At 49.5% G+C, this 25518-nt stretch overlaps 2 protein-coding genes across 2 annotated transcripts in view; one reads left to right on the top strand and one right to left on the bottom strand.

Moving 5' to 3' along the window:
• Window positions 1-677: 677 nt before the first annotated feature.
• On the bottom strand, window positions 678-23229 carry ABCD1 (ATP binding cassette subfamily D member 1). The gene is made up of 10 exons (XM_051969018.1): window positions 21694-23229; window positions 15990-16170; window positions 11453-11595; window positions 11194-11368; window positions 9014-9108; window positions 7473-7618; window positions 7203-7348; window positions 4171-4255; window positions 2761-2886; window positions 678-2464 (listed from the first exon to the last, which is right to left on the bottom strand). The coding sequence occupies exons 1-10, from the start codon at window positions 22624-22626 to the stop codon at window positions 2236-2238; spliced, it is 2259 nt and encodes a 752-aa protein (XP_051824978.1). The 5' UTR covers window positions 22627-23229; the 3' UTR covers window positions 678-2235.
• Window positions 23230-23616: 387 nt separating this feature from the next.
• Window positions 23617-25518, top strand: part of BCAP31 (B cell receptor associated protein 31) — a 29579-nt gene continuing 27677 nt past the window's right edge. The window contains exons 1-2 of the mRNA XM_051969019.1: window positions 23617-23720; window positions 24775-24890. Of these exons, the coding sequence (XP_051824979.1) occupies window positions 24799-24890 (92 nt within the window). The 5' untranslated portion in view covers window positions 23617-23720; window positions 24775-24798. The remainder of the gene's footprint in view (window positions 23721-24774; window positions 24891-25518) is intronic.

A 25518-nucleotide genomic window follows, 5' to 3' on the forward strand; every position in this document is an offset into this window, starting at 1 on the left:
GTGGAATGAGCAACTGTCTTCTGGCTTCAAGTCCTACTTTGTATAGGAAACTTTTCCCGGTGCCCTTTAATTAATTCTAATGCCTTTCCTCTTCTCATTATTTCAAATTCCTTCTGCCAGAGTTCATTATCTCCCACGTGAGCCTGGGAGCTGCTCCAGTTCCGGGACTCGGCTTTCTTCACAGCCCCAAGTTACAGCACAATGCCTGTAAGCCCATACCGTTTATTGACCGGCCCAGGGAAACTGAAGTTCAGAGCCTCGCTCCTAGTCGCCACTGTCAGAAGCACAATTTGACCTTAGTTTCCCCCTACTAATCAAGCCCCTTCCTTGTTTACCGCGGGCATGGCCAGCACTTTAAGGTTTGCACCTCACAGTTCAATGAGGTAGCTACCCCACCCTGCCAGAAGGAAATGAAGGTTCTCCTTGGACTTGGATGCCAGGCATCCTAACCCATGATGTGCACAAGTTGCATCGAGACCTCCAGCCCTCCCTCCTCTTCCTCTCCACTAAAATGGGAGACTTTGTCCCACCACCACCACTATGCCCCAAACAAATGATCCGCAGTAAATGCTTAAAGATCTACATCTGAGAACAAATTAAAATCGGACGTGAGGGGGCAGAGGTCTCCCGGCTGTGGGTGGATTTAACCCCCACCCCCAAAGAATAAAGAGGCGGGATTGGATTTCCAACACATTTTCTTTAATGACTGGGAGAGAGGGTGGGAGAGGACAAGGAGGGCCCAGCTCACCCCCAGCCCCAAGGAGGAGGGCTAAGGCACGCGGCTTCTGTTGTTTCCATCCACAAGTGAGTGTGTGGGTTTGCATAGTTGATCTCCCTCTCCTCCTGAGTACACTTTGGCATTGGGGAAGGGGCAGGGAAAGAAATGAAGGGACCCCTCATAGCATGTTTCCTCCATGGGGGCGCAGAGGTGGGGAGGGGCAAAGTGGTTTTGGCAAGCAGAGGGATATACTTCCCCCTTCCCTAGGTCCCTCACTTCAGCGAGGTGGCGCGGGGAGTTGGCTGGTAGGTAGTTGGCAGTGTTAGCTGGTGTCAAAGGGAGTCGGGGCAGGCCCACAGATATTGGGGGGACTGGTCTACGGGAGAAACGTCCCCTGCTCCCCTTCTCCATTCCACTCCATCCTTCAATGCTGACGCACCAAGGCAAAAGCGCGGGCGGATCAAACCCTTCGTGCCAACAAACCCGGGTAAGGGAACGATTCCCTTAACCTCTGTTCCTACCTCCCCATCTCTCTGGTGGAATACTCACATTGGCAATCATTACAAATATAAAACTGGATCAAATAAATTACTTAAAAAAGAGAGAGAGAAAGACCAAGATAGTACTACTGAGAGACAGAGAAAAAAACTACATTCTTAAGAGTAGGAAATATTGTGCAACTCTCCCTCTTGTGGGCAGGCGGGTGGGCGAGGGCTCTTTGGAACACCCGGTGTCGGAGAAGATGGATGAAGTGCCGCCCCCGTCCGGCCGGGAGACCGCTCCAGTTTGGCGGAGAAGCTGAGAGGTGTCGGGAGATCAGGCAGACTAGAAGATGTCTCGGCGAGGTGGGAAGAGAAGAAAGGAGGAGGAGGAAGGGACAAGAGAAGCGGTGAGAGAGAGAGAATTGTGAGCAATATGCAGCCTTCCATGTGGACTTTTGGCTGGCAGTGTGGTGGTAGTGGTCCCAGGCTCCTCACCCACCATACCTGTCATGGCACAGAACCTAACACCTCTGCCTTCACCAAGAATATAACTGAGGAGGGTGCTTGGTGGTACGAGTAGGGCAACAACCAACTCACCCTATCCCAGCCCCCTCAGGGAAAAGGAAAGGACTCTGGCTACATACATGCTATCTACTTCACAGTTACTAATTACCAACCGGCCCCCCTCACCCTTCCTCCCTCCAGCTGATACAGACCTGGGGCAAGCCAGGTGGTGGCTGGGCAGATGGCAGTTACTAAGGTAAGTATTTCCCCCATCTCTTCACCCCCCTCCCAGCAAACAAGTCCCTAGACAGGGAGGGGGCAGAACCACATAGGATTCTATCTATCTCCTTGGGAGGGGAATGACAAAAGGAGACCCCACTGCTTCCTTCATGAGATCTGGGGAGATTTGGGGGGCACGACACAAGGTTAGGGAGGGCTGTGGATTAAGGAACACAGGACAAAGTGTCCAGGGATATTTGGCTATAGGATGGTCTCCTGGGCCAGAAGAAGGCCCAGGCTGAGGCCAGGACCTCAGGGACTGGGGTGGGAGGTCTGAGATGGGTCAACACGGTGGAGATCTGCATCTTCACCCAGGATTTCACAAAGTTCGCTGAGGCGTTGTTGCATTTTGGGGATGCCCGCCAGCTGCTGCTCCAAGCGCTGCTTTTCCTCTCTCAGGGTTAAGCGGGTGACCGTGTCAAGCTTCTCAAATTTCCAGCCCCCTTCGCCGTCAAACTGCAGTAGGTGTGTGTGGTACTTCCTGTAGGGAGGAAGTCAGTGGGCATATGTCCCTCGCCCGGGCACTAGGTCCCAGGCTTGCCATCCCTAAGCCAGCACCTCTGCTCTGCACTGTTACCATTTCATGGCATCTCCTTTAAGTAAGCAGCAACCCTCTACCCAAAGGGCAATCCCGCGTGCAGCTGATTCCCGTGTGGGCTGGGTCTTCGGAAAGGCACCGTGAGCCCTGACCAGAAATGTGGGCGAGCCAGACCAAGGCCACTCGGGACTCGTGCCCGCCTGGAGCACAGTGCTCCTTCTGGGGGAGGGGGCACCTACCACAGGGAAGGCCGGTGGGTGATGGAGAGCAGGGCGATGCCCGCGTCCTTAGCAGCCTGGAAAATCTTGCCCTCCACATCAATGCTCACGGCGCTGGTGCATTCGTCCAGAAGTGCGTACTTGGGCCTGGAGGGGGACACAATGAGGAACACAAATCCTCTCCCTTAAAACAGACAAACCAAGAAACCCTTCTCATCTTCGTTGGTGCGCAACACCTTTGCTTGAATTGCTTCCCCTTGCCTGGAATGCCTGTCGGAAATCCTACCCAACCTCCAAGGCAGTGGTAGCCCAGCTCTGCTAGGGAATGATCCTATGCAAGTTAAGCTCTCGGGGCTTCAGTTCCGTCCCCTGGAAAAGGAAGAGGTTGAAGCACCATGACACAGGACCTGGTTCTACATTTTACTATATTGTCTTAGGCCGGTTCCAACTTCTCTGGGCCTCAGTTATTTGATTTTCAAAGGTCCTTCTGCTGCTAAGGGGAAAAATCCAAGACTTTCCTGAGAGGGAACATCTACCCGGCTCAGCCTGGCACCAGTGCATCTCCGGCCAGGCAGGGAAGAGAGAAGGCAGAAGGGAAGCTTGCAGAGGGCCCGGGGTCTGCTCTGGGCCTGAGTTCCTGGGGACCAGCAATGCTTTTTGGCTTCACAGCACCTGCCACTCTCAGATTAAAGACCCCTGCAATATTTTGAAAGAGCAGGCATTGCAAAGGAGATGGTTTCTCCATCCAACTTCCCAACATCCTGAACACCTGCAGCCAGACACACTGCTATGGCTGTCTTCCATTCTAGGGCTTGATGCTTGCTGTTCATGTCCTCTTCACTCACCAGCCTAAATTTGGGCCGCTGAGCTTCCCTGGTCAGAGGCCCGGGTCAGCCCCCTCCATAGCCTAGCACAGTGTTACCAGCAAGAGGGCTCCCTATGGGGGCTGCATTTTAATGAGGAAGATGTCTCTGAGAACTCTTCCAGCGTCACATCTCTGATCTCAAACATCCAAGAATGAGGAAATGCAGCAAACTCCCAACCACCTGCTTATGGGTAAAGGGACACAAAGGTCTTCAATATGGCCCAAGGGCCTATCCCTGGCCCAGGGACTCCGAGGTCTACCATGTCGGGATGGGGCAGGGGGTCTCCCAAGTCCCTTATCCAAGCAAACAGAGACAAACCATTCTGAAGGAGAACTCTCCTTCCCAGCTTGTACTCTTTTCCAAGGGGACGATGCTCCCATCACCTTCTCCCATCTAGGAGAGCACACTAACCCTTTGCTCAGCACTGAGGTCTTGGTTTTTCTTCATGGGCGGATACTCCCGAGGGACATACCAAGGAACCCCTCCCCCCCCAACATATTGCCTGCCAAGCTCCCAGTCAGCGTCAGCCAGGCCCGGTCCCTCTCCCCAGCCAACCCCGACTGACCTGTGGTAGAACATTCGGGCCATGCCGATTCTTTGCTTCTCTCCACCTGAGAGGACATCCTTCCAGTCACAGGAAGCCTCCCAACCTGCAGAGGAAAGAAAAGGAAGAGGAGGGTTAAATGCAGTTTAGAAAAGTTGCTTGATGTTTAACATGTATAGGACTGTCTGCCATCTAGGGGAGGGGGTGGAGGGAAGGAAGGGAAACGTTGGAACAGAAGTGAATGCAAGGGACAATGTTGAAAAATTACACAGGCATGTTTTGTATATAAAAAGCTATCATTAAAAAAATTATTAAAAAGTTGTCTGCCAAATTAGGCAAGGACCCACACTTAACACCACATACCAAGATAAGATCAAAATGGGTCCATGACCTAGGCATAAAGAACGAGATTATAAATAAATTAGAGGAACATAGGATAGTTTATCTCTCAGACTTGTGGAGGAGAAAGAAATTTGTGACCAAAGATGAACTAGAGACCATTACCAATCACAAAATAGAAAATTTTGATTATATCAAATTAAAAAGCCTTTGTACAAACAGAACGAATGCAAACAAGATTAGTAGGGAAGTAACTAACTGGGAAAACATCTTTACAATTAAAGGTTCTGATAAAGGCCTCATTTCCAAAATATATAGAGAACTGACTCAAATTTATAAAAAATCAAGCCATTCTCCAATTGATAAATGGTCAAAGGATATGAACAGACAATTTTCAGATGAAGAAATTGAAACTATTACCACTCACATGAAAGAGTGTTCCAAATCACTATTGATCAGAGAAATGCAAATTAAGACAACTCTGAGATATCACTACACTCCTGTCAGATTGGCTAAGATGACAGGAAAAAACAATGATGAATGTTGGAGGGGATGCGGGAAAACGGGGACATTGATGCATTGTTGGTGGAGTTGTGAACGAATCCAGCCATTCTGGAGAGCGATCTGGAATTATGCCCAAAAAGTTATCAAACTGTGCATACCCTTTGATCCAACAGTGTTTCTATTGGGCTTATACCCCAAAGAGATACTAAAAAAGGGAAGGGGACCTGTATGTGCCAAAATGTTTGTAGCAGCCCTGTTTGTAGTGGCTAGAAACTGGAAAATGAATGGATGCCCATCAATTGGAGAATGGCTGGGTAAATTGTGGTATATGAATGTTATGGAATATTATTGCTCTGTAAGGAATGAGCAGCAGGATGAATACAGAGAGGCTTGGAGAGACCTACTTGGACTGATGCTAAGTGAGATGAGCAGAACCAGGAGATCATTATACACTTCGACAACGATATTGTATGAGGATGTATTCTGATGGAAGTGGATTTCTCTGACAAAGAGACTTAACTGAGTTTCATTGGAGAAATGATGGACAGAAACAGCTACACCCAAAGAAGGAATACTGGGAAATGAATGTGAACTATTTGCATTTTTGATTTTCTTCCCGAGTTATTTTTACCTTCTGAATCCAATTCTCCCTGTGCAACAAGAGAACTGTTTGGTTCTGCAAATATGTATTGTATCTAGGATATACTGCAACATGTTTAGCATATATAGGACTGCTTGCCATCCTGGGGGCGGGAGGAGGGAGGGAGGGGGAAAAAACGAAACATAAGTGATTGCAAGGGATAATGTCGTGTAGAAATTATCCTGGCATGGATTCTGTCAATGCGAAGTTATTATTAAATAAAAATAAAATTTATTATAAAAAAAAAAAAAAAAAAAAAAGTTGTCTGCCACCTGTACTAGGCCTGGCCTTGCGCTAATGAGCACTCCGAGAGGAACAGGAAAAAAAAGACAACGATGCTCCTCGTCCTGGGGCTCGGTCTAACAATCACACCATTTCTCTAGTATGTTAGGGTTCAATAATACTTGGTATTTCTAGACTTAAGATTTGCAAAATGCCTTATTAGGTGATTGAATTTGACCATGCCAGGGAGTACTATTATTAGCCCTGTTTTACATATGAGAAAATTGAGGCTGAAAGATGAACTGACCTTTGAACTTGGGGCCCTGGCCACTGGGCACTACCAACAGCTTTATAAAATACTTTAAACAACCTGGGGGGGGGGTAGTATGACTCATTACATTTTACAAATGAGGAAAAGGATGCTCTACAACATTATTGACTTGTCCATGATCAACCAATTAATAAAAATGCCATGTCACCCGCTGTGCCAAGCACTCTGCCGACACCGGGGCCCACAGCTAGGAAATGACTCTGAGTCCCAGTCATGCGAGTCCAGAACAAGCATGCTGGGGGTGGGGCTGGGAGGGGTTTGAAGCAATTTAGTATAAAAACAAGGGACTAAACTGAAAAGGATGTCAAGAGGCTGGCTGGGTCAGTAAACACTACTGGAGCAGAGCTGGCTTTCAGATTCTGACCCTCTGACTCCAGAATTGAATCTTTTCCTCTCTTCAGTCTCTTACTCCCTGCTTTCTGAGGGCGCGGGGTCAGTGTGAGCACTGAAGTTACCTGGGATTCCTTCCCGGAATGAGCAGGCCTTGTGCCAGGCCTAAAGGACAAGAGGAGCAGGGACAGAGCCAGCAAATGAGCAAAGGGAGAACAATCCCTTTGGGCCATCAGAGCCAATGCGGGGGCTGCTCTCCCTCTCCCATTCCAAAGACTACAGAGTCCTGCCATTCCCTTGTGAAAAAGGAATCTCCCCTATGCCCGAGAGCTCACGGGCTTCAGCGTTTCCCTATGATGGGGTAAGAGCAGAGCCGTCCTCTGCCCCTACGCCAGATTGCCTCTTCTATGTCCCAGGTGTAGAGGAGCACCTTGACTAACCTCCAAATGAAAAGAGAGATTAGGGCCAAAGCTTCTGCAAAGAAGGGCCTGTGTGGGGAGGAGCCGGCCAAAAGTCAAGGTCATCCTGGGAGGCCAACACGTTCATCTGTTACCATGCTTTGTCCAGAGAGGCTTGGAGAAACGTGAGATAATGTATTCTATCTCCACTGTGGAAAGACAACTCCTCTGTGCCTGGATATGGGGATGCTGGGGAAGGGGGGACTCTCCCCAATCCCCGAGCACTCACCTCCTTCCCTCTGGACGATGTGGTTGAGGTTCACAATGTCCAATATGGCCTCCAGGTAGTGGTCAGAGTAGCCCTTCCTTTTCATGTCCTCTATTGTGTCAGGATAGATCACTTGGTCCCTCAGAGAACCCACTGACATGTAGGGCCTGTGAGAGACATACAGGAGCGGGGGTGCTCACACCATCCCAATAAGCAGCTCGATGACCCCAGATTTGGGACTGCGTCCCTGTTTGGGATGCAGAGGCTGCGGAGGCTTATCGTCTCACTCACCTCTGGGGGATGTAAAACATGCGTTGTGGTGGAGGTTTGTAGAGGACGCCAGCATAGGCCGGCCAAAGCCCGCCTAAAATCCGGAACAGGGAACTTTTGCCACAGCCGTTGGGGCCAGTGATGAGCAGGTGCATGCCTTCTTCCACCTATGGGGAGAGTCACAGGAGAGACAGGCCTTGTGTACTTAGGAGATTTATATTCCCTCCCTTCTTTTCCTTTTGAGAACCTCCCTGTTACCCATGACAGCAAGTCCAAATCTTGAACCCAAGGGCCAAAGCTTTTCAGGATCTAGTCCCATCCCTCTACCACAGACGGGTCGCTCTCCTCACTTGGCTCGCTTCTATCTCCAAATCTCTGCATGGGCCGTTTCCTTTGTCTGGAAGGCCTTAGGCCTTCCTTCTTGGCTCAATCCTCCACATCTTTCAAAGCTTGGCTCAGGTCCCGCCTCTCCCAGGAAGTCTTCCCCAGTACTAGCTGGCTCCACTTAGCTTGCTCTTTCCCCTTTTTATGAGTGTTACCCATGGTGCTGCTGGGCAAGTCTTGCATATAGTGTGTGCTAGGTAAGCATCTGCTGTCTTTCCAACCCTCCCCATCCTTTGAGGTTTAGCTTGGGCCTACCTTCCTCCATACACATTGATTTCTCCCCTCCTTCTCATAACCAGTGTACTTTGTGTTGGCATCAGTCTACTTAACACTCAAACATTTTCTGTTTCCTATTCAGGAATCTAGTTGCTTTCAGGAGACTGGAAGCTCCCTGAGAACAGGCACGGAAAGGGATTTTATCTCTTATTTCCCTGCCCCGACCTTCCCCCCATGGAGTTGGGCTCCATGAGCATGGAATGACTAATCCACCTGGGCCTTTCTTTTGATGCTGATCCTCCCTAGTGCATGTAAAAGAGAATTTCATTCCCAGCTGACTGCCTCCCTTGAAAGCCGAATCCAGCTTTTGAGCAGCAGAGCCTTTCTGCTCATAGGTCAATGCATGAAGGTCCTGAGAGCAGGAAGTTCAAAGGGCAACGGGTGCCAGCCCTTATGTCCCCGGAGCACAGGGTCAGAAGGGTACAATCCCTTTCCCAATCTGCCTGGAAGGTGGGAGGAGTAGACCCAGAGCTCACTGAGAGATAAGCAGGAGGAGGACTAGTAGCAGTCAGGCTCAGGGACCATAGGCCAGCTCTCAATGATCATTGGCCTCCTTGATCAATTCTGCCCTGCTGGCAGCACATGTGACCTGGAGGTTGCTCACACTAACCTTGGATCCGAGGGCACTGTCCTGATGCCAACACATGCAGATCACGATTGCCCAGGCCTGAGGTTTTTCTCTGGGGAATTCCTCTTACCCTCAGATTACAGAGTCATCTATTGGACCTTGGAGCTACGAGGAACCTCCGGAACTATCTAGACTAGATGGGCAGTAAGAGAAGCCTAAGACACACAGCTGATGGGAGTCTGCCTTGGAATTCTCCCTTCTAGCTGCCCCTGGAGAAGCAGTCTTTCCCCTGTGCCAGGGCAGAGCCTGACAGCACATGGAGCCTCTGGCCTACCCTGATGTTGAGGTTGGCCACCACCACGTCTCCTGTTGGGGTGATGATGGGGATGTTCTCACAGATGATCCCTTGCTCCACATCCACTACCTTGCCTGAGGGGAGAAGGAAAGGGAGAAAGAGCAAGGAAGGCTGGTTACCCCAAGGCCAGCAAGCGGGCGGGAGGGGCTGCTGCGAGGCCTAGGAAGGCACTGAAGAGCCTGCAGGCCACCGCTCCCTGGAAAGCCACTGAGAACCCCACTGAGTTGTTAGAGGATCGAACGCTGATGACTGAGTGCCCACGAGCTGGGATGAGGCAGGACCAGGAGGTTCTTACAGATCCTTTCCCGGTGGCAACTGGGGATCCCCAAGGGCAGAGCCATTACATCTAATATGCAGGAAACAGTCTCTCCCTTGCCTGCTTCCAAGTCGCATCTCAGCTCCCCTGCCTGCTCTCCAACCTTTACCCTTGAGCCTCTAATACACATTTTCTATCTAACACATATACTCACACACGTTCTAACACTCTCACAGCACTTGAACACACCTATATGTGCACTCATACACAACTCACACATATTTAGCCACACACACATACACACACACACACCTGAGCACATCAACTCCCACACGCCCTCTCACATGCACACATTCGGCATATAGGCACACTTATTCATATACACGTGCACTCCCACGAACATGCGCTGCTCCGGCCTGCCTCATCAGCACAGCAGTTTATCCGCTGCCCCCACAACACACGATGCTCGTGCTCGTGCGCAGCCCTCTCTGTGTCTATGTGCATTCTGTCTCTTTCCCCTTCCCTGGACTATCCCAACCTGTCTTCCTTCCATCCTTTCATCTTCCATGAGTTTTTTTTTTTTAACTTTCCTCCCATCCCTCTGGGAAGCATTGTTTCCCTAAACACTCGTGCGTATACACTTCTCTTCTGCCACCTGTCCAAGCAGCACCGTTTACCCATCACACATATGCTACCTCGGATCATTTGCAATTGTTCTCATATCAGAACGAGGACGGCTAGGGCTGGAGCCGTGGCTCTTTTCTGTACCCGCCTGTGCAATGTCTAGTGTGATACGGGATGAATGCCTACCCTGGAGGACACACGGGTGCACTGCCTGGAGTTCTACTAACTCTGCTGACTCTGGAGGCCAGCACGGGACTTGAATTTTGCCCCAGTCCCAAGCAGGGACTGGAGGGAAACGGAGGGAAAGGCAAAAGAAACAATTCATGGGCACTCTCTGAGGTAGGGTAGGCACACTGAGGGCTACTTTGCTCTACACAGAGCAAAGAACATGAGCTTGGAGCCTCCTGAGGGACACAGTATGTAGTGTAGGCTTCTCATATTCAAAGCGCATGCAAATCAGCACTTAAAAGCTCCTAATCTACAGGTCAGCAAAGACTAGAAGCAGCGGGGCAGGATGAGTGAGTGCACGTGTAGACATCCATGAGTTTGTACAGCAGCTGGCAATGGGCATCTACAAAAAGAAGTTGACAGGGATCCCAGAGGACATTGGACTGACCAACCATTGAGTAGGAATTCCCTGACAAGAGATCATCCAGCAGCCACTCGAAGACTTTTCCTGACTATCCATAGCACTGGACTTAGAGTCAGCAGGCCTGGCTTAGGAATTAACCTCTTCGTGAGACTCTGGACAAGTTACCTTTCTGGGCGGTTTGGTTTTCTCATCTGAAAAATGAGGGCATTAGACTAGATGACCAACAGCATCCATTTTTCCTCTTATCCCTCTAATCCTAGCTATCCAGTGAGCCCATGACATGTAGCAGGAGCAGCCATGAAGAGCCACATAAGGATGCCAGATAAAGCACGGCCCTCTGGGAGCATCTCTGCATCCAACAGGTCTCGGGGAAGGCTTCATCAAGGAGAGGAACCTTGAGCTGGGTCCTGAAGGATGCGGGGGATCCAGAGGGACAGAAAGGAATTGAGAAGATAGGCAGGAACCAGATAAGCACGGTCTATCCGGAGCAAGGGCAAAGAGACATGAGTCTGGAGACATGGGATAAAACTGAATTGGAGGGACTGAATAATGGACTTAAGAGTTAAGACCGTGTGACAATAACAGGCAACCGTGGAGGCAACACGAGTCAGAAACCATTCAAAAGACAACTGATGCTTGCTATGTCGATTCAGTGAATGAATGAAAGGAAACAAAGCAAGTGCTTACCTTTGATTTTCAGGGGCCCCTCCATACGCACCCCATGCCTCACAAGAGCTCCGGGTCTGGCCTTCACTGGAGAGTCCTCTTGTTCCCCAGGCCTCTTGAAACTACCTCGTTGGACATCCTCAAATACCTGGAACATTTCATACACTCGGGCAGTGTAGCCAGCCAGCTCTGTCACCTGGGGGGCAGGAGGAGTGGGGAAAAATCAGTCTTGGCCTGGCACTCTGGCAGGAAGCCTGGAGCAAGCCGGGGGTAAGAATACCTCTTTATAGGAAGACATAACTCGCTCGATAGCGTCCGCAGCAGCCGTGAGCAGGTTACGGGCAATTGTGAAGGCTTCGGTGCGCTCACTCACCAGGTCTTCTTCCTTCATCTCCAAGGCTGCTTTTTTTACTGCCTCTGAGTCTACACAGGAAGGATGGGAGAAGAATGGAGAGTTAGCTACAGGACCTATATGTCCACTGGCCTAGCCAATTTTACCTCCGTAGATCAATCTTCCAACAGTTCCTGACTGCCTCATGCACAGTGTGCAAACTCCTTGGGTGGCTGTATCCAAAGCCCTTGGTAACCGGGGTCTGACCTATCTTACAGCTGCCCCCCTATAAGCACCCCCTGGAGATGTGAGAAGTTTGTCTAGTTCACGTAGAAGCCTTTTGGGGGGGGGAGCAGGGCAAGCTTGGGCTGGATGCTTCTTTCTAGTCAGTCTGGCCTCCATGGCAGGGCTTCATCTTGGTCCTCAGAAATGGAAAAAAGGCAGCAGTGGCAGCCCCACTCCTCTTCCAGCTGGCTCTGGGCTAAACATGGGCAGTGACTACAACATAGTGCTCTCAGAGAACCCCAAGACAGCCGGGTATTTGAAACATATTCATTTCCTGGCTATGGTGGTCTGACAGTGTGCTCCTCAAGAACAGGGCCCACATTACCTATTCCTCTTATAGTTCCATAGTGCATAGCACTGGGCGCACAGCGAAGGCTAATGGAAAGAGGATGGAACTAATCAGGATTTTTAGGAGACCCAGGTTCTTATCTTGGCTCTGCTACTTGGTTTCCCCGTCTGTAAAATGGGGGTGATAATGTCTGCCCCACCTCTCTTACTTGGTTGTCATGAGAATCAACTGAGGCATTGGAAGTGAAACTGCCACGTTAAAGGAAAAGCTCAGTGACCAGCCCGATATGTGCCAAGAGCCATGGCCTCTTGGCTATGTGCCATCTCTATATCATAACTTCCGATCCTTCTTGGGATGAGGGAGGCAAGAAGACAGCATTATGGCCTGAGAGAGTCACAGGGTTCTGAATGAATGGGACCTGCCAATCTCATCACATAAAGGGCCATTTAGGGGCAATGGGAATCGGCAGTCACTACCTCACTACCTCTATGACAGGCACTGTATCGAGAAGCTCAATTTGGAATCATGGATTCTGGGCACTGGAGGGGACCTCTGAGATTTTGCGTTTTCCAGATAAGAAAATGAAAGCCTAGAAAACATACACTATGGTGGAGAGAAAAGAGGGATTGGAGAAGGAAAAGGGGGAAAATTAATTACAAGAAATCATATTCCAGAGAACTGACTCAAATTTATAAAAAATCAAGCCATTCTCCAATTGATAAATGGTCAAAGGATATGAACAGACAATTTTCAGATGAAGAAATTGAAACTATTACCACTCACATGAAAGAGTGTTCCAAATCACTATTGATCAGAGAAATGCAAATTAAGACAACTCTGAGATATCACTACACACCTGTCAGATTGGCTAAGATGACAGGAAAAAATAATGATGAATGTTGGAGGGGATGCGGGAAAACGGGGACACTGATGCATTGTTGGTGGAGTTGTGAATGAATCCAACCATTCTGGAGAGCAATCTGGAATTATGCCCAAAAAGTTATCAAACTGTGCATACCCTTTGATCCAGCAGTGTTTCTACTGGGCTTATACCCCAAGAGATACTAAAAAAGGGAAAGGGACCGGTATGTGCCAAAATGTTTGTAGCAGCCCTGTTTGTAGTGGCTAGAAACTGGAAAATGAATGGATGCCCATCCATTGGAGAATGGCTGGGTAAATTGTGGTATATGAATGTTATGGAATATTATTGCTCTGTAAGGAATGACCAGCAGGATGAATACAGAGAGGCTTGGAGAGACCTACATGGACTGATGCTAAGTGAGATGAGCAGAACCAGGAGATCATTATACACTTAGACAACGATATTGTATGAGGATGTATTCTGATGGAAGTGGATTTCTCTGACAAAGAGACCTAACTGAGTTTCATTGGAGAAATGATGGACAGAAACAGCTACACCCAAAGAAGGAATACTGGGAAATGAATGTGAACTATTTGATTTTTGATTTTCTTCCCGAGTTATTTTTACCTTCTGAATTCAACTCTCCCTGTGCAGTGGGAGAACTGTTCGGTTCTGCAAATATGTATTGTATCTAGGATATACTGCTACATATTTAACATATATAGGACTGCTTGCCATCTTGGGGGGGGAGGAGGGAGGGAGGGGAAAAAACGAAACATAAGTGATTGCAAGGGATAATGCTGTGTAAAAATTATCCTGGCATGGATTCTGTCAATACAAAGTTATTATTAAATAAAAAAAAAAAAAAGAAATCATATTCCAAGTGTGCAGGGTCTGATGCTAAAAAGCAGCTGATGCCCACGAAAACAACACTGGACTTGGGAGTCAGAAAACCTAAGTTCGGGTTCCATCTTTGCCACTTAGCTAGCCACACACTCTTTAGCAAGATCCTTTTGAGCCTCATCTGTGAAATGAGGGGGTTATATGCTGGCTAATCTCCAAGATCGCCTCTAGGTCTAACATGCTATGATTCCATGGTTTTCCTTGGAAGGCAGAGACTAATAGAATAATAGGGAAAAGAACTCTCAAGAGGGGGAAGAATGGACCACCGCCTACTGAAACAGGAAGATGGAGTGCATTCTGAGGCACTAGGCACTAGTCAAAAGGGATAAACATGTACAGGCCCAGAAAGGTCATAAACATGTGAGAACAGAACACTCCTGGTGAGAAGACAATGCAGGGAGGGTAGTGGCGGTGGCTGCCCATTATGCATAATTAGGCTCTGGTTATCTCCTTCCAGGTGAGCCCTCTAGAGGTTATCTGTGTTTGATCAGGAAGTCACTGCTAAAGACTCTGGGCAACAAGCCATTTTATCAGCATGAGAGACTCTGCCTCTTGAGCTAAGAGGCTTTGAGTCTGCTTATTTAAATCCTAGCTCACATCCAGTCTCCAGTTGTCATCTGGCTGTCTGCAGCTCTCGTTGGATATTGAGCATTAATTACCTTTTTTCATGACGTTGTGTCTTGCCTTCTCCATTAGTGAGTTTCATTTGTCTATCTCTCATAGAGCCTTGCATAGACTAGATAGCTTAATGTTTGCTGAATGAGTAGCTGGGACTGAATAAATGTTTCATACTCATGGAATGGCAGAACTGAAAGAGAACTTAAAAATCATCTAGTCTGACTTTTTTTCATTTTACAAATGGGGAAACCGAGGCTAGAGAAAGGCAAAGATTTTAATACAGAAGTTACTATTCCACCCTTTTCCCTTAACATGTACCAGCCTCATACATACCTTGTAGATCCCTTCTTAAACTGGTTCATGACCCCCCTACACACATAGGGTCTTTTAACTGAATGTGGGGGAGTCCCAAAATTATGATTTTATTATCAGTAAATATTTGATCTGCATAACTACTTTATATCCCTATAGATCTAGGGCCACATAAAAATGTCTCAAGTGAAAAGGAGTTAGGAGAGGAAAACCTTAAGAAACCCTATTATAGATGATGGGGGCTGAAAAACAAGCCAAGTAACGAACAAGACATAGTTCTACCTACAGTAATAACAAGAGAATGAAACCAAAGGCATATATATTAACAAAGAAGATAAAACTATCCCTAATTGCTGATGATATTATACTTAGAAAACTCCAGAGAATCGGTTTAGAAACTGAGACAATTAATGCCTTCAGAGGGATAGCAAAATATCGAATAAATCCCAAACTACCAGCACTTCTATATAATATTAACAAAAACTGGCAAAGAAATAAGAAAAATTCTATTAAAAATAATTATAAAATGTATAAAATGTCCGAGTTAACCTGCTAACACATACCCAGGATTTATGTAAATAAAACTACCAAAAATTGTTGGCAGAAACAAAGGGAGACAAATAATTGGAGAAACATTCACTGCTCGTGGTTAAATCATGTCAATAAATGACAATACAAGATAAGTTCATTTACATATTCAGTGCTACACCAAATTACTTCAGAGATAGTTTTTTTAGAACTAAACAAAATAACAGAAAAACAAAAGGCTTAGCATGTTGAGGGAAAGAATGAGAAAATGTTTGAATGAAGGATGCAGAGCATTAATAGAACTCTATCTTTCTTCCTGCTCAGATATAGCTCACTCTGGACAAGGAGAAGACTTAGCTTAAAGTAGAGTAGGATTTTTCTGATTGGCAGGCAGTATAAAAAGTGATGCTTGGACCAGGAAGGAGGCAGAAAACTTGGGCTCTGGGCCTGACTCAACTATTCACTAGACACAGGGCCCTGAGCCAGATCACAGATGTGGAACTGCCATGGTGCTTAGAGTCATCTGGTTCTGACAAGCGAGCAACTAAGAGGTCAAGGGGCTTAGCTCAGATAATGTGGGGAGTGGAGAGGTGGGGGTGATTGACAGCTGTACCCGGGTCCTGACCGCACACCTCTCCCCAGTTCTTCTCAGTCTCAGTGGGGGGCCACATCTGGAGCTAGACTCTTACCTGTCTCTGAATAGCCAACAGCAGTGATGATAGGTACAGCAACCATGACGAGACCCGAGGCACTCCACACGTACTTCATGAGGAACTGTTCCAGCATGACATACCAGAGCCTTTCCAGAAGAATGAGGTTAATCTGGGAGGCCAGGTCTTGGTACGAGTGCTGCAGCAGGGCCATTTCCACCTAGGGGACAAAGAGGCTCAGTGAGCGCCCGCCCACTCCCCCTGCCTCTGGGGACTACACCTCGTCCTAGGTGAGCAGCCTGGGCAAGGAGCATGGCACGCAGTCGGTGAGGTGTTCTCATAATCATGTGACTAGAAAGAATCAAGACCAGGGACCCTTAACTTTCCCGGCAACCCGGATCATTTTACAAAGTGATAGAACCCTTTCCAAAAATGTTTTTTAATGGAATTCAGATTAATAACCTCTGGTCCAAATCAATCTTCTCTTCTCAACAATGGAAAGGGGAAGAGAAAGAAATCCTTGGCCATGGTGGCTATTTACATGTAAGGGACATTTGCAAGTCAGACCCTGTGATATTGTGATCAGAATTGAGGAAAAATATGCATACATACTCTGTATATCTACACACACATGCGTATACACACACACACACACACACACACACACACACACACACACACTCAGGGTCCCCAGTTCACGAATAGATTTTGTTCCCAATCATTCTTTACAAGTAGATAGTTTGGAACAAGGTCCCAAAGTTTCCAAGTGGTGGTTCAAGTCAACAAAAATAATTTTAAATGTACATGGTCCACATATACCAACTACACTATCTACCATACAGAACATTGTTTCTGTGAAAAAGCTCATTCCAAAGTGCTGCTGGGGAAACCAAAGGCACATCTACCACCATAGATGCAGCCCTAGAAGTAACAAAGGCTCATTCCCTTCCCTTCAGGTCTCTTATCTCAGGGAAAGCTGAGACAACTTTTATTTCAAAGACCTTTTAAGGCCCTTCCAATATCTCTATCATTCACCCAACTTCTTTGATATACAGATGTGGAAACTCAGGAGGTAAAGTGGCTTGCCCAAGGTCACACAGCTGCTAAGTATCGGTCAGGATTGAGAGTCAACACTATTTGCAAATAACCTTGTCAAAGAATCAGAGTGGGAAGAAGGTGAGGAAGCTCTGTGGTGGTGAGGAGAGGGAGAAGGGAGAGGGAAGGGGAAGGGGAGAAAAAGGGGAAGGGAAAGGGGAAGAGGAGAAAAAGGGGGAGGGGACCATGGATTTAAGATCTGGAAGAAGCTTTAGAGTTCAACTGGCTCTTATACATGAAGAAATTGAGACCAAGTGACTTAACAGGGGAAAGGGGAAAGGAGGATCTTCAGTGCTAACAGGAGTTGGAGAAGGGAAGGGACTAAGGGCCCTGGAAGTAGGAAGGGGTAAGGTTCCCCAGTCCTGGTGAGTACCAGGTGGAAGTTGCAGCTAGGAAAGAAATCCTTGACCATGGTGATATAAGGGACAATCACAAGTCAGACTTCAGAGTGAGCACATGGAGCATAGGGAGCATAGACCTCACTGAATTTCTTAGCTCCCCAATACTCATATCACTGAAAAAGCCAGTCAGTTACCAGTTATAGCAATGGCAAATACCCATGACAGACCATCTCAAAGAAAAAATAACGTGAAAGTTGCTTCTAGTTGGCTTTGAAATGGTATCTATATATTGGGGGTCCCAAAAGTCGATTTCAGTGCAATTTTAAACTATTAAAGCTTGAAATGTGTGTGGGTGAGTATGATAAAAATATATACCTTTCATATGTTTGCCCTGAGAGTTAAATTGGGAAAAGGGGTTTGATATGACAGAGAGACCCCTAAAGTGGGAATCAAGATGCTTGAGTTCTAGTCTTGTCTCTACTGACCTTGCAAATAAACTTACATACATACACACAAGCAACCTAAGGACAAAAGTTACTATACAATTATATTTCTTTCCTGAACTCTTTTACACCCTGATATTTTGAGTTTTAAGCAACTCCCTTGTGTATAAGTCCGATCGAAGCTCAGTGTGAACGTTAAGTAGCGAGTGCATTCAATAAGTAACAAGCGCTGCTCTGAAGTAAGGCCCCAGTTCTAGAGTTCCTCAGTTACCTGGGGCTTCTGGCTTCCCCGGTTCTAGAGTTCCTCAGTCACCTGGGGCTTCTGGCTTCCCCGGTTCTAGAGTTCCTCAGTCACCTGGGGCTTCTGGCTTCCCCTGGATAGCATTTCCCCAGGTGGATCTATCAAGGACTGAGGCTGTGGACATGGAGCAGCTCCGTCTCAGGCTCCTGATTGTGTTGTCAGAAACCCCCTCACCTGCTTGCGTCTCCTCGACAGCACGCCCTATTCTGGGGACCTGCCTTGGTTTCACCCTCCCAAGTTGTCCTCACCTTCTCTAGTGCTGCTCTGGAGACTGAACCTGAAATCCTCATGCTTGGCCGACCGACTCTCTCCAGACACCCGGTGCTGAAGCTCAGGCAGCCCTGCTTGCTGGCTTTTTGGCTTCATCTCTGATTCCCTGCCAGTGTCCACAGCATCTCCTTTTTCTTTCATCTCCTAGCCCTACTTCCATCAGCAATCTTGGCGTCTCACCTTGACAGAGAAGATGGTGGCGATCCACCCGAGAGCCCTCAATGCTCTCCTCCAAACACCCCTTTTACAGCTTTTCCTCTAAGTCTGCCTGTTCTCCTAATTCTAGTCTCTTTCGGCTGCAAGTCATTTGGCACAGACTGGGCAAAGTATTCGTTCTAATTTACAACTTTGATCTCAGAAATAGTAAAATTGGAGTCAGGAGCCCTGGCTCCAGCCGTGTCCCCGGGCAAATTGTCCCCTTCCTCAGCCTGTTTCCTCCAATTTATAGTCTCATAGAATTGCCTGGGTCACTGAGATTAATTTAGAGTCATAGGTTTATAGATGTGGGGCTGGAAAGCCCCCGGAGGAAACTAAGGCCTGTGGAAGTTAAGGGACCTGCCCAATTTGGTAAGGATCAGAGTTGGGATTCAGATCCAGTTGTTGGTGACTCCAATGACATGGTTGGTTTGTTTTTTCTTTGTATCATGTTGCTTCCCCTGTTCTGGATCAAATAGTCAAAGGTAGAATTCAGGTCTCTGGTCCAGTCCTCTACTCTAGCCACTATTCCAGGGGTTTTTAACCTTTTGAGGGTCAGTCTTCTTTGATAGTCAGATAGGACCCTATCTGAGAATCATGTTCATTTGACAAAGTATATTCAAGAACCCCTGCCTTAGGCTGCTTTAATGTAGTCTGATTTACACTCTAGCTATCTGTGTGCAAGCCTCAGACTGTGGACTAGACCGGGAGGGCAAGGCTAGTGGTGTTTTTCAGCTCTGTACCCCAGACGGGACCTCCAATAGGGACTTGGGAAATGATTGTGACAAAGAACTGAGGGAAACGAAGCTGTAGCCCAGCTGACACAATAGCTGTGCTGTCGTCCTGTGGCTTTGATAGAGCCAAATAAGCATTCCTCCTCTAATTATCTCTCCTATAAATCCAGATTGTCATAGATTGAATCACAGTTGCTTAGAGCAAGTTTCACCAGTAAAGAGATGAGTGTGTGCCCTAGGATCCGAGACCTACTGGGGCCTGCTGGGCAATTTAGCTTTGGAGACTTTGCCAAGTAGCTCACGTTCAAAACTGTCTTCCCAGGTGTCCTTCCCAGGGAGGGGTGGGAGTGGAGATCCTAAACCCTGGAACTCCAAGTCTTAAGGGAGAGCAGATCCCTGGCCAGGATGTACTCGGGAGAGGAGCTTTGTGTGAATATACATGTAGATGTACATATGTACATATGCATATACCCACTTAGGAGTATGCACATGATGCACCCCACCTCCCACTCAAATACACACTTCCCCCACGAGCCACGTGTCACTGGCCAAGCTGAGGGAGAAAGGTTTTCCCCAAGCACACAGCTTAGGACGGAGGGATCTTGGAGAAGGCGCCTCCCCTTCGGGGCCCTGGCCCACAAAGAGCTCAGGGGGCGAGTCTGCAGGTGCGCAGGAGGCTGCCGGGACCGGAGAGTCCCATTCCCAAGCTCAGGGTGAAAGTGAAACAAAGAGAACGGCGCCTGCGCGGTGAAGCGGCAGCCAAGGAAGTGGAGAGGAGAGAAAGGGAGCAGTGGCCTTGAGTAACCTTTCCCGGAGCCCCGGGGTTAGGCAGCTGAGGCAGGGCCGATTCCATTCTGTTAGAACATTCCAGAGGCCCCAGCCACTGGTGGTGAAAACCAAAACAGTCTGAGTCCCCAGCTTTATGCCAGTGAAGGCAGGGACCCGGGCTGATCCGGGAGCCAGGCAGGAGAGGGCAGTGGGATGTGGCCAAGGTGGCGGAAGGGTGGGTCGCCCTCCTGGGAAGCATGGGCAGGAAGTGGCCCACACCAATTTTGTCCCGAGGGGGCTCCCGTCAGGGAAGGGAGAATGAGCTCAAGACGCTTTCAAGTGTCCAATTCCCTACTGGGAAGGAGGTTGTGCTGGAGTGCCGGAGCGGGGAAAGGGGGCAAAGAGATAGCTGGCAGCTGAGGCCAAGCCAAACAGGAGTTACACAACTTCCTCGTGACCTCTGCCCACTAGCCTGTTATCTCAGCATCCTCTCATTCCCTCCCTTTCAAGGAAATGAGGAAGGGGGGAAGGTCCCGGGGCCCCAATCTGGCTGAGAAACTTGGCAGGCAGGGGCTACGCAGGTACCGAAGCCCCAAGAGGAGGAAGGAGGTCAGAAAGGCTTGACCTCTAACCCCAAATAGCCAGTCTTGGCTGGTGCCGCTTGTTAACCCCGCTTGGGTCTGAGTCATTCTTTGAACGCCCCTGCCTCCCAGAGGCCCCTCTGAGGGCTACCTGGATTTCAACAACTGAGAACAGGGAGGGGCCAGATGATCAAGGAGCTGAGGCTCCATTCAACCAGCTTGAGTCACGTGGCAAAAAGCAGCAGCTCTCCATTTCCCCCTTTCCCCAGCTGGGGACCAACAACAGTCCAGATTGCCCAAACACTGACAACCCTAATTTTCTCTGTCCCAGTCCCTCTGACTCTGCATTTCTTCTTCCCCGCCCACCCCTCTGCTGGAAAGCCAAGAGCTTGGTCCTCACAGATCACATCCCCAATCCTTGCTTGGCATCTTCCCAGTTCAGTCATTAGGGTAGACAGACCCAGCCCTGAGACTTCCCGGGGCTCTGGGCAAAAGGGAACTTGCCCTAGAGCATGGAAGACTGGGAAAAACTTCAAGGAACAAGGCTAGAGGGGGCCAGGCAGGTTTCTGGGGATGGAGTGAGACAAGCAGAGACTTGAATGGGATGCTCTAGTCTGAAACCGCTAAGATTTTCTGGCAGCCAGTCTCAAAAACAAAATAAACAGAAGTGTAAAAGAAAGCAGGAGTTTGTAAGATGCCTAGCACTGGCAAAGAACCCCTCACCATCATGTTTCCTTGTGCCACCCAGAGGGGCACTGTCCCCCAGCCCCAGACAGCCTTTTATGTCAATCTCCAACCTTTTCTGAAACCTCCCTTTTCTTCAACCAGCCAGGAGCAGTCTGAACAGTACCCCCCCCCCCATGAGGTTCCTCCTCTACCACCAACCCCAACACCCCTCCCCCTTTCCTTCCTCATTTCTCCCACCAACTCCAAGAACTGCTGAAGCCTTTCCCCAGGGTGGGCTTAGCCTCCCCTGTCACCTTCCACAGTCCCCCCATTCAGCCTGCTGGCTTACCTCGTGGCCTCCGTAGAAGGCGATCTCCTCCGAGTTGGCCACCACTCTCGAGTGCATGTAGCGCAGTTCCCCTTTGCGGCGGGCCTCCTCGGCCACCAGCTCCCCAAACTTGGGGGAGCAGGCCCGAAGCACCTTGGCGGTGAGGAAGACCACCAGGCCGGCAATGGCCGAGGGCCAGGCCGTGCTGGCTCCCCGAGAGCGAGCTGTGCGCAGCAGGGTGTACGAGGTCACCGCCACATCGAGCAGGGGCTTGGTCAGGTTGGAGTAAAGGTGGGCCACCGAGGCTGCGAAGGCCACCACGTCTTCAGTGAGGGACTGGTCAGGGTTGCGCAGGCGGCCGTCCATGTTGCTGACTCGGTAGTAAGTCTGCTGGTTGAAATAGAGGCGGTAAGCGTGCCCCACGAGGCGGCTGCGGAAGGCCAGCGCCAGGCGGCCCTCCAGGTAACGGATGGCGCTGTTCACGAAGGTGGCAGGCAGCGCGATGAGCAGCCACTGAAGCAGCTGCCAGCTGAAGGCCCGCGGTTGCTTGCGGACAATGCAGCGGGCCAGGCGCCCGTCGAGGCGGGCCACGTAAACTGACAGGAAGGTACGGCTGACCAGCGCTGCCGTGTGCAGGCCCAGCAGGGCCGTCTCCTGGCACAGGACGTTGGGGAAGAGGAGGCGCAGCAGCCAGAGCAGCCGGCGCAAGAACACGCGGTTGGCACTGGCGCTACCACCCGCCATCCCAGCTGCTGAAGAGGCCGAGGTGCCGCGGGACTCCGACTCGGCCAAGGACAGGGCCTGGGCCACAGGCCCCCTCGGGGGCGCCGTTGTCAGGCATTGGCGCACCAGGGGGTAAATCTTGTGCACCCCGTAAGCGGTCAGGGCCAGCACCACGGCCAGGCGCCTCAGGGAGACCGAGCGGGAAGGCCGGGCCTTCGAGAGCACCTGCATGGTGCCCGCTAGGGAAGAGTGGGCACACAAGCTTTACGCAGGGGCTGTTGGGAAGGTTGCCCAGGTAACTGGAACCCTGTGGACAGGCCCCTTAGGCCGTTTCCTAGGAAACCGGGGGCGCAACAGGGCATCCACTGTGGTGATTGCTCCAGCAACCGACCAGGTATCTCTCTCTGTGCTATCTCTGTTCTAGGTCTCTGGTCTCTCCTGTCTTAATCTTTGCCTCTCCCCTATGTCACTCTTCTCTGTCTGTCTTTCTTCAAGCTGTCTCCTTTCTAACTGCACTTTTTATCTCTTCAGTTTGTCTCTACTGTCTCCTCTCTCAGTCTCTTTCCCTATTCACCCTCCTCAGTCAGTCAGTGATCCCTTCGACCCGGACAGCCTCGTGGACCATATAAGGTCAGGATGTGGGGTGGACAGAGTCCGGAGAAGAGAGTGCTATCTTCTCTTCCTCCACCTCCTCCTCCTCTTCTTCTTCTTCTTCCTCCTCCTCCTCCTCTTCTTCCTCTTCTCAAGGCGCGGCCCCTCCCCAGGGCAGCAAACTCTACCGCTCTTCAGGCAGACTGGAGCGACAGTGACTCCGCCACCGGCCCATAATCCCCACCCATCACTCCCCCGGGGCGAGCGAGATGGGGGGGGGGGGGGTGGAGAGGAGGAGGAGGAGGAGGAGGAGCTGCAGCTGCTTCAGCAGCCGCGAGCTACAACGACCCCGCCCATCTCACGCCTCTAGCTACACTCCGCCTAGCCTCCGATATCATAGAGCTTGGAGGACTCAGCGGGCTAGAGAGGCCATTTCCTCTCCCTTCCCCCTGCTGGCCCCGCCTTCAAGCAGTGCCGTCACCGGTAGCGAACGCCCTCTGGCTCCTTTCTTGGGCACGCGCATTCCCGCTCACGCTTTCCTGTCTGCCCTCTGAGGTCACGGGAGCAGTAGGTGGAAGCAGTGCGGTGGTTGGTTGGAGAACAGAGAAGGCGGGACCTGGCTATCCAACTTCCTATTTCCGACCCGTAGACACAACGCTGAGGGGCGGGATTTGGATGTGAGAACCTTCAGTTCGAGCTGTAAAATTTTGCGGCTGCGGTGCGGAGGCAAGCAGGTGAGGCGCGACCGGGTGGGGCCCGTCCGGGGCGGGGGGCGGCCGGGAGCCAAGGGAAAGGATACCCCGCGAGCTGCTCCCCCAAGGGCAGGGGGCCGCCGCCTGCGAGGCCACGCCGCCTCGCCGGGGCTCCGAGCCCTCTGGGCATAGAGAGGAGGGATGCAGGGGGCTTCCCCGGTTCCTGGGCGGAATAGGACAGCAGCACTCCGGAGGGGTCTGGGAGATAGCCCTAGTATTATCAGCTAACCAGATCTGCCGTAGAGTGTCAGGGAAAAGTAGTCAGGAGGTGCGTTTAGGAAGGGCGTGAGCGAAGGGTTTCTGCTGCATGGTCAAAGAAGCCCTATCAGATTCCAACAGAAGGGTGGAGTACGGTTACTTGTTAGGAACGGAAGGGACCTTAATTCTGCTATCTGAAAGACCCAGCCTCTTCCAGATTCTTTTTTACCAGATGTATGCAGTGATTTACAAAATTCTAAATCACTCTGTAAATGTATAGATTTTTTTTTTTTAAGTACGAAACCCAGAAAGGTTAAATGGCTTAGTCAGGGTTATCTAGGTGCCTGTTCTGACCATCCAAAACAGATCCTCTTTAGTACTTTTCCCACTGAAAGTCAATTAGTTTTGACTTCTCTTAGCATGTCAAGATTCTATTTGGGTTCCTGGTTTAAGGGGCGTCATGGTCCTGTGAATCACACTAGCAGTTCATGTGTTTGGGGCTTTTGGAATCCATACTCTCAAGATTAGATCGTGTAGTAAATTTATTTATAGGAAGCAAGAGGTCTCCTTGTCCTTTGGACAAGGTTGACAGGTTCCCTCAACCTTATTAATGTGGCTCAGTTCACTTATTTGTTTTAATTCCTGTTTGGAGAAAGGCCGTATGATTTTGAAAGCTGAGGAGGATTGATGAGGTATAGATGGGATCAGCATAGTCCCTTCCAGAGTTCGTTGCGGATTGATCACCTCCTCTCTCTCCTCTCCCCCAACCCCTTTCTCGGGGCCTGTGTTTCCTCAAATCTTTCTAGACTTTGCAAAGATTGATTTATTCTGCCTCCAGGTCAAAACCAGCTAGTGACTAAGGATGAGTCTCCAATGGAGTGCGGTTGCTACTTTCCTCTATGCAGAAGTCGTGGCTGTGCTGCTGCTCTGCATTCCTTTCATTTCTCCCAAAAGGTATGGCCTAGTAAGTCATCAACTTTAGAGCTTAAGGTGCCCTGACAATGAGTTGTGCAATGCTGAGCCCCATGACCCGTGGATGTGTGTAGGTTTGTGTAGGTTTAATGGTTAATTGATAGGATTTTAAGAGCCAGATTAGGCTGAAACAAGTAGAATTTGTTGGGAATGGCTCCTGAATGATTCTGAATTTTCCTGGGCATCCAGGAAACTGTTAATAGCATTTTATATAAAGCGTTTCATCTACACGGAATCCTACCAATCTCCCCTCCTCCCCCATTCCCCTTTCACCTTTGGGTATTTGCTGTGCAGCCACATTCCTAGCGTAATTTGTCTGGGATGGAGGTGAATGTGGGAGGTTGGGGGTCCTTATGCAACTAACACACAAGGTCTCTTAAGCTGATTCTTCTTACATCTATCTCTTACCTAACACTTCTTTCCAGAATTGTCAGTCTAATGGAATTAAGCAATTGTCTGTCCAAGTGCACAGACTCCCCAAACTGGAAAGTTGAGAAAGTAGCTTTGTTAAGGGTGGGATAATAAGATAAAGCTATCCCTCTCTTAGTCTGGGGCTGAGAGGGACCCCAGGGTATTTTGAGTATCTTCAGCTTTTGTTTCTTTCTCCTTA

This window comes from Antechinus flavipes, chromosome X (genome assembly GCF_016432865.1).
Source record: "Antechinus flavipes isolate AdamAnt ecotype Samford, QLD, Australia chromosome X, AdamAnt_v2, whole genome shotgun sequence".
Taxonomy (NCBI): domain Eukaryota; kingdom Metazoa; phylum Chordata; class Mammalia; order Dasyuromorphia; family Dasyuridae; genus Antechinus; species Antechinus flavipes.

Bases quoted from the DNA above. Each gene is read 5' to 3' on its own strand.
- ABCD1 (XM_051969018.1), bottom strand. From the start codon at position 22,626: ATGCAGGTGCTCTCGAAGGCCCGGCCTTCCCGCTCGGTCTCCCTGAGG. The intron at 9,109-11,193 runs GTAAGCACTTGC...TTCTCCCCTCAG, and splicing joins GGGGCCCCTGAAAATCAAAG to GCAAGGTAGTGGATGTGGAG. The intron at 2,465-2,760 runs GTAGGTGCCCCC...TCCTCCCTACAG, and splicing joins ACCCACCGGCCTTCCCTGTG to GAAGTACCACACACACCTAC.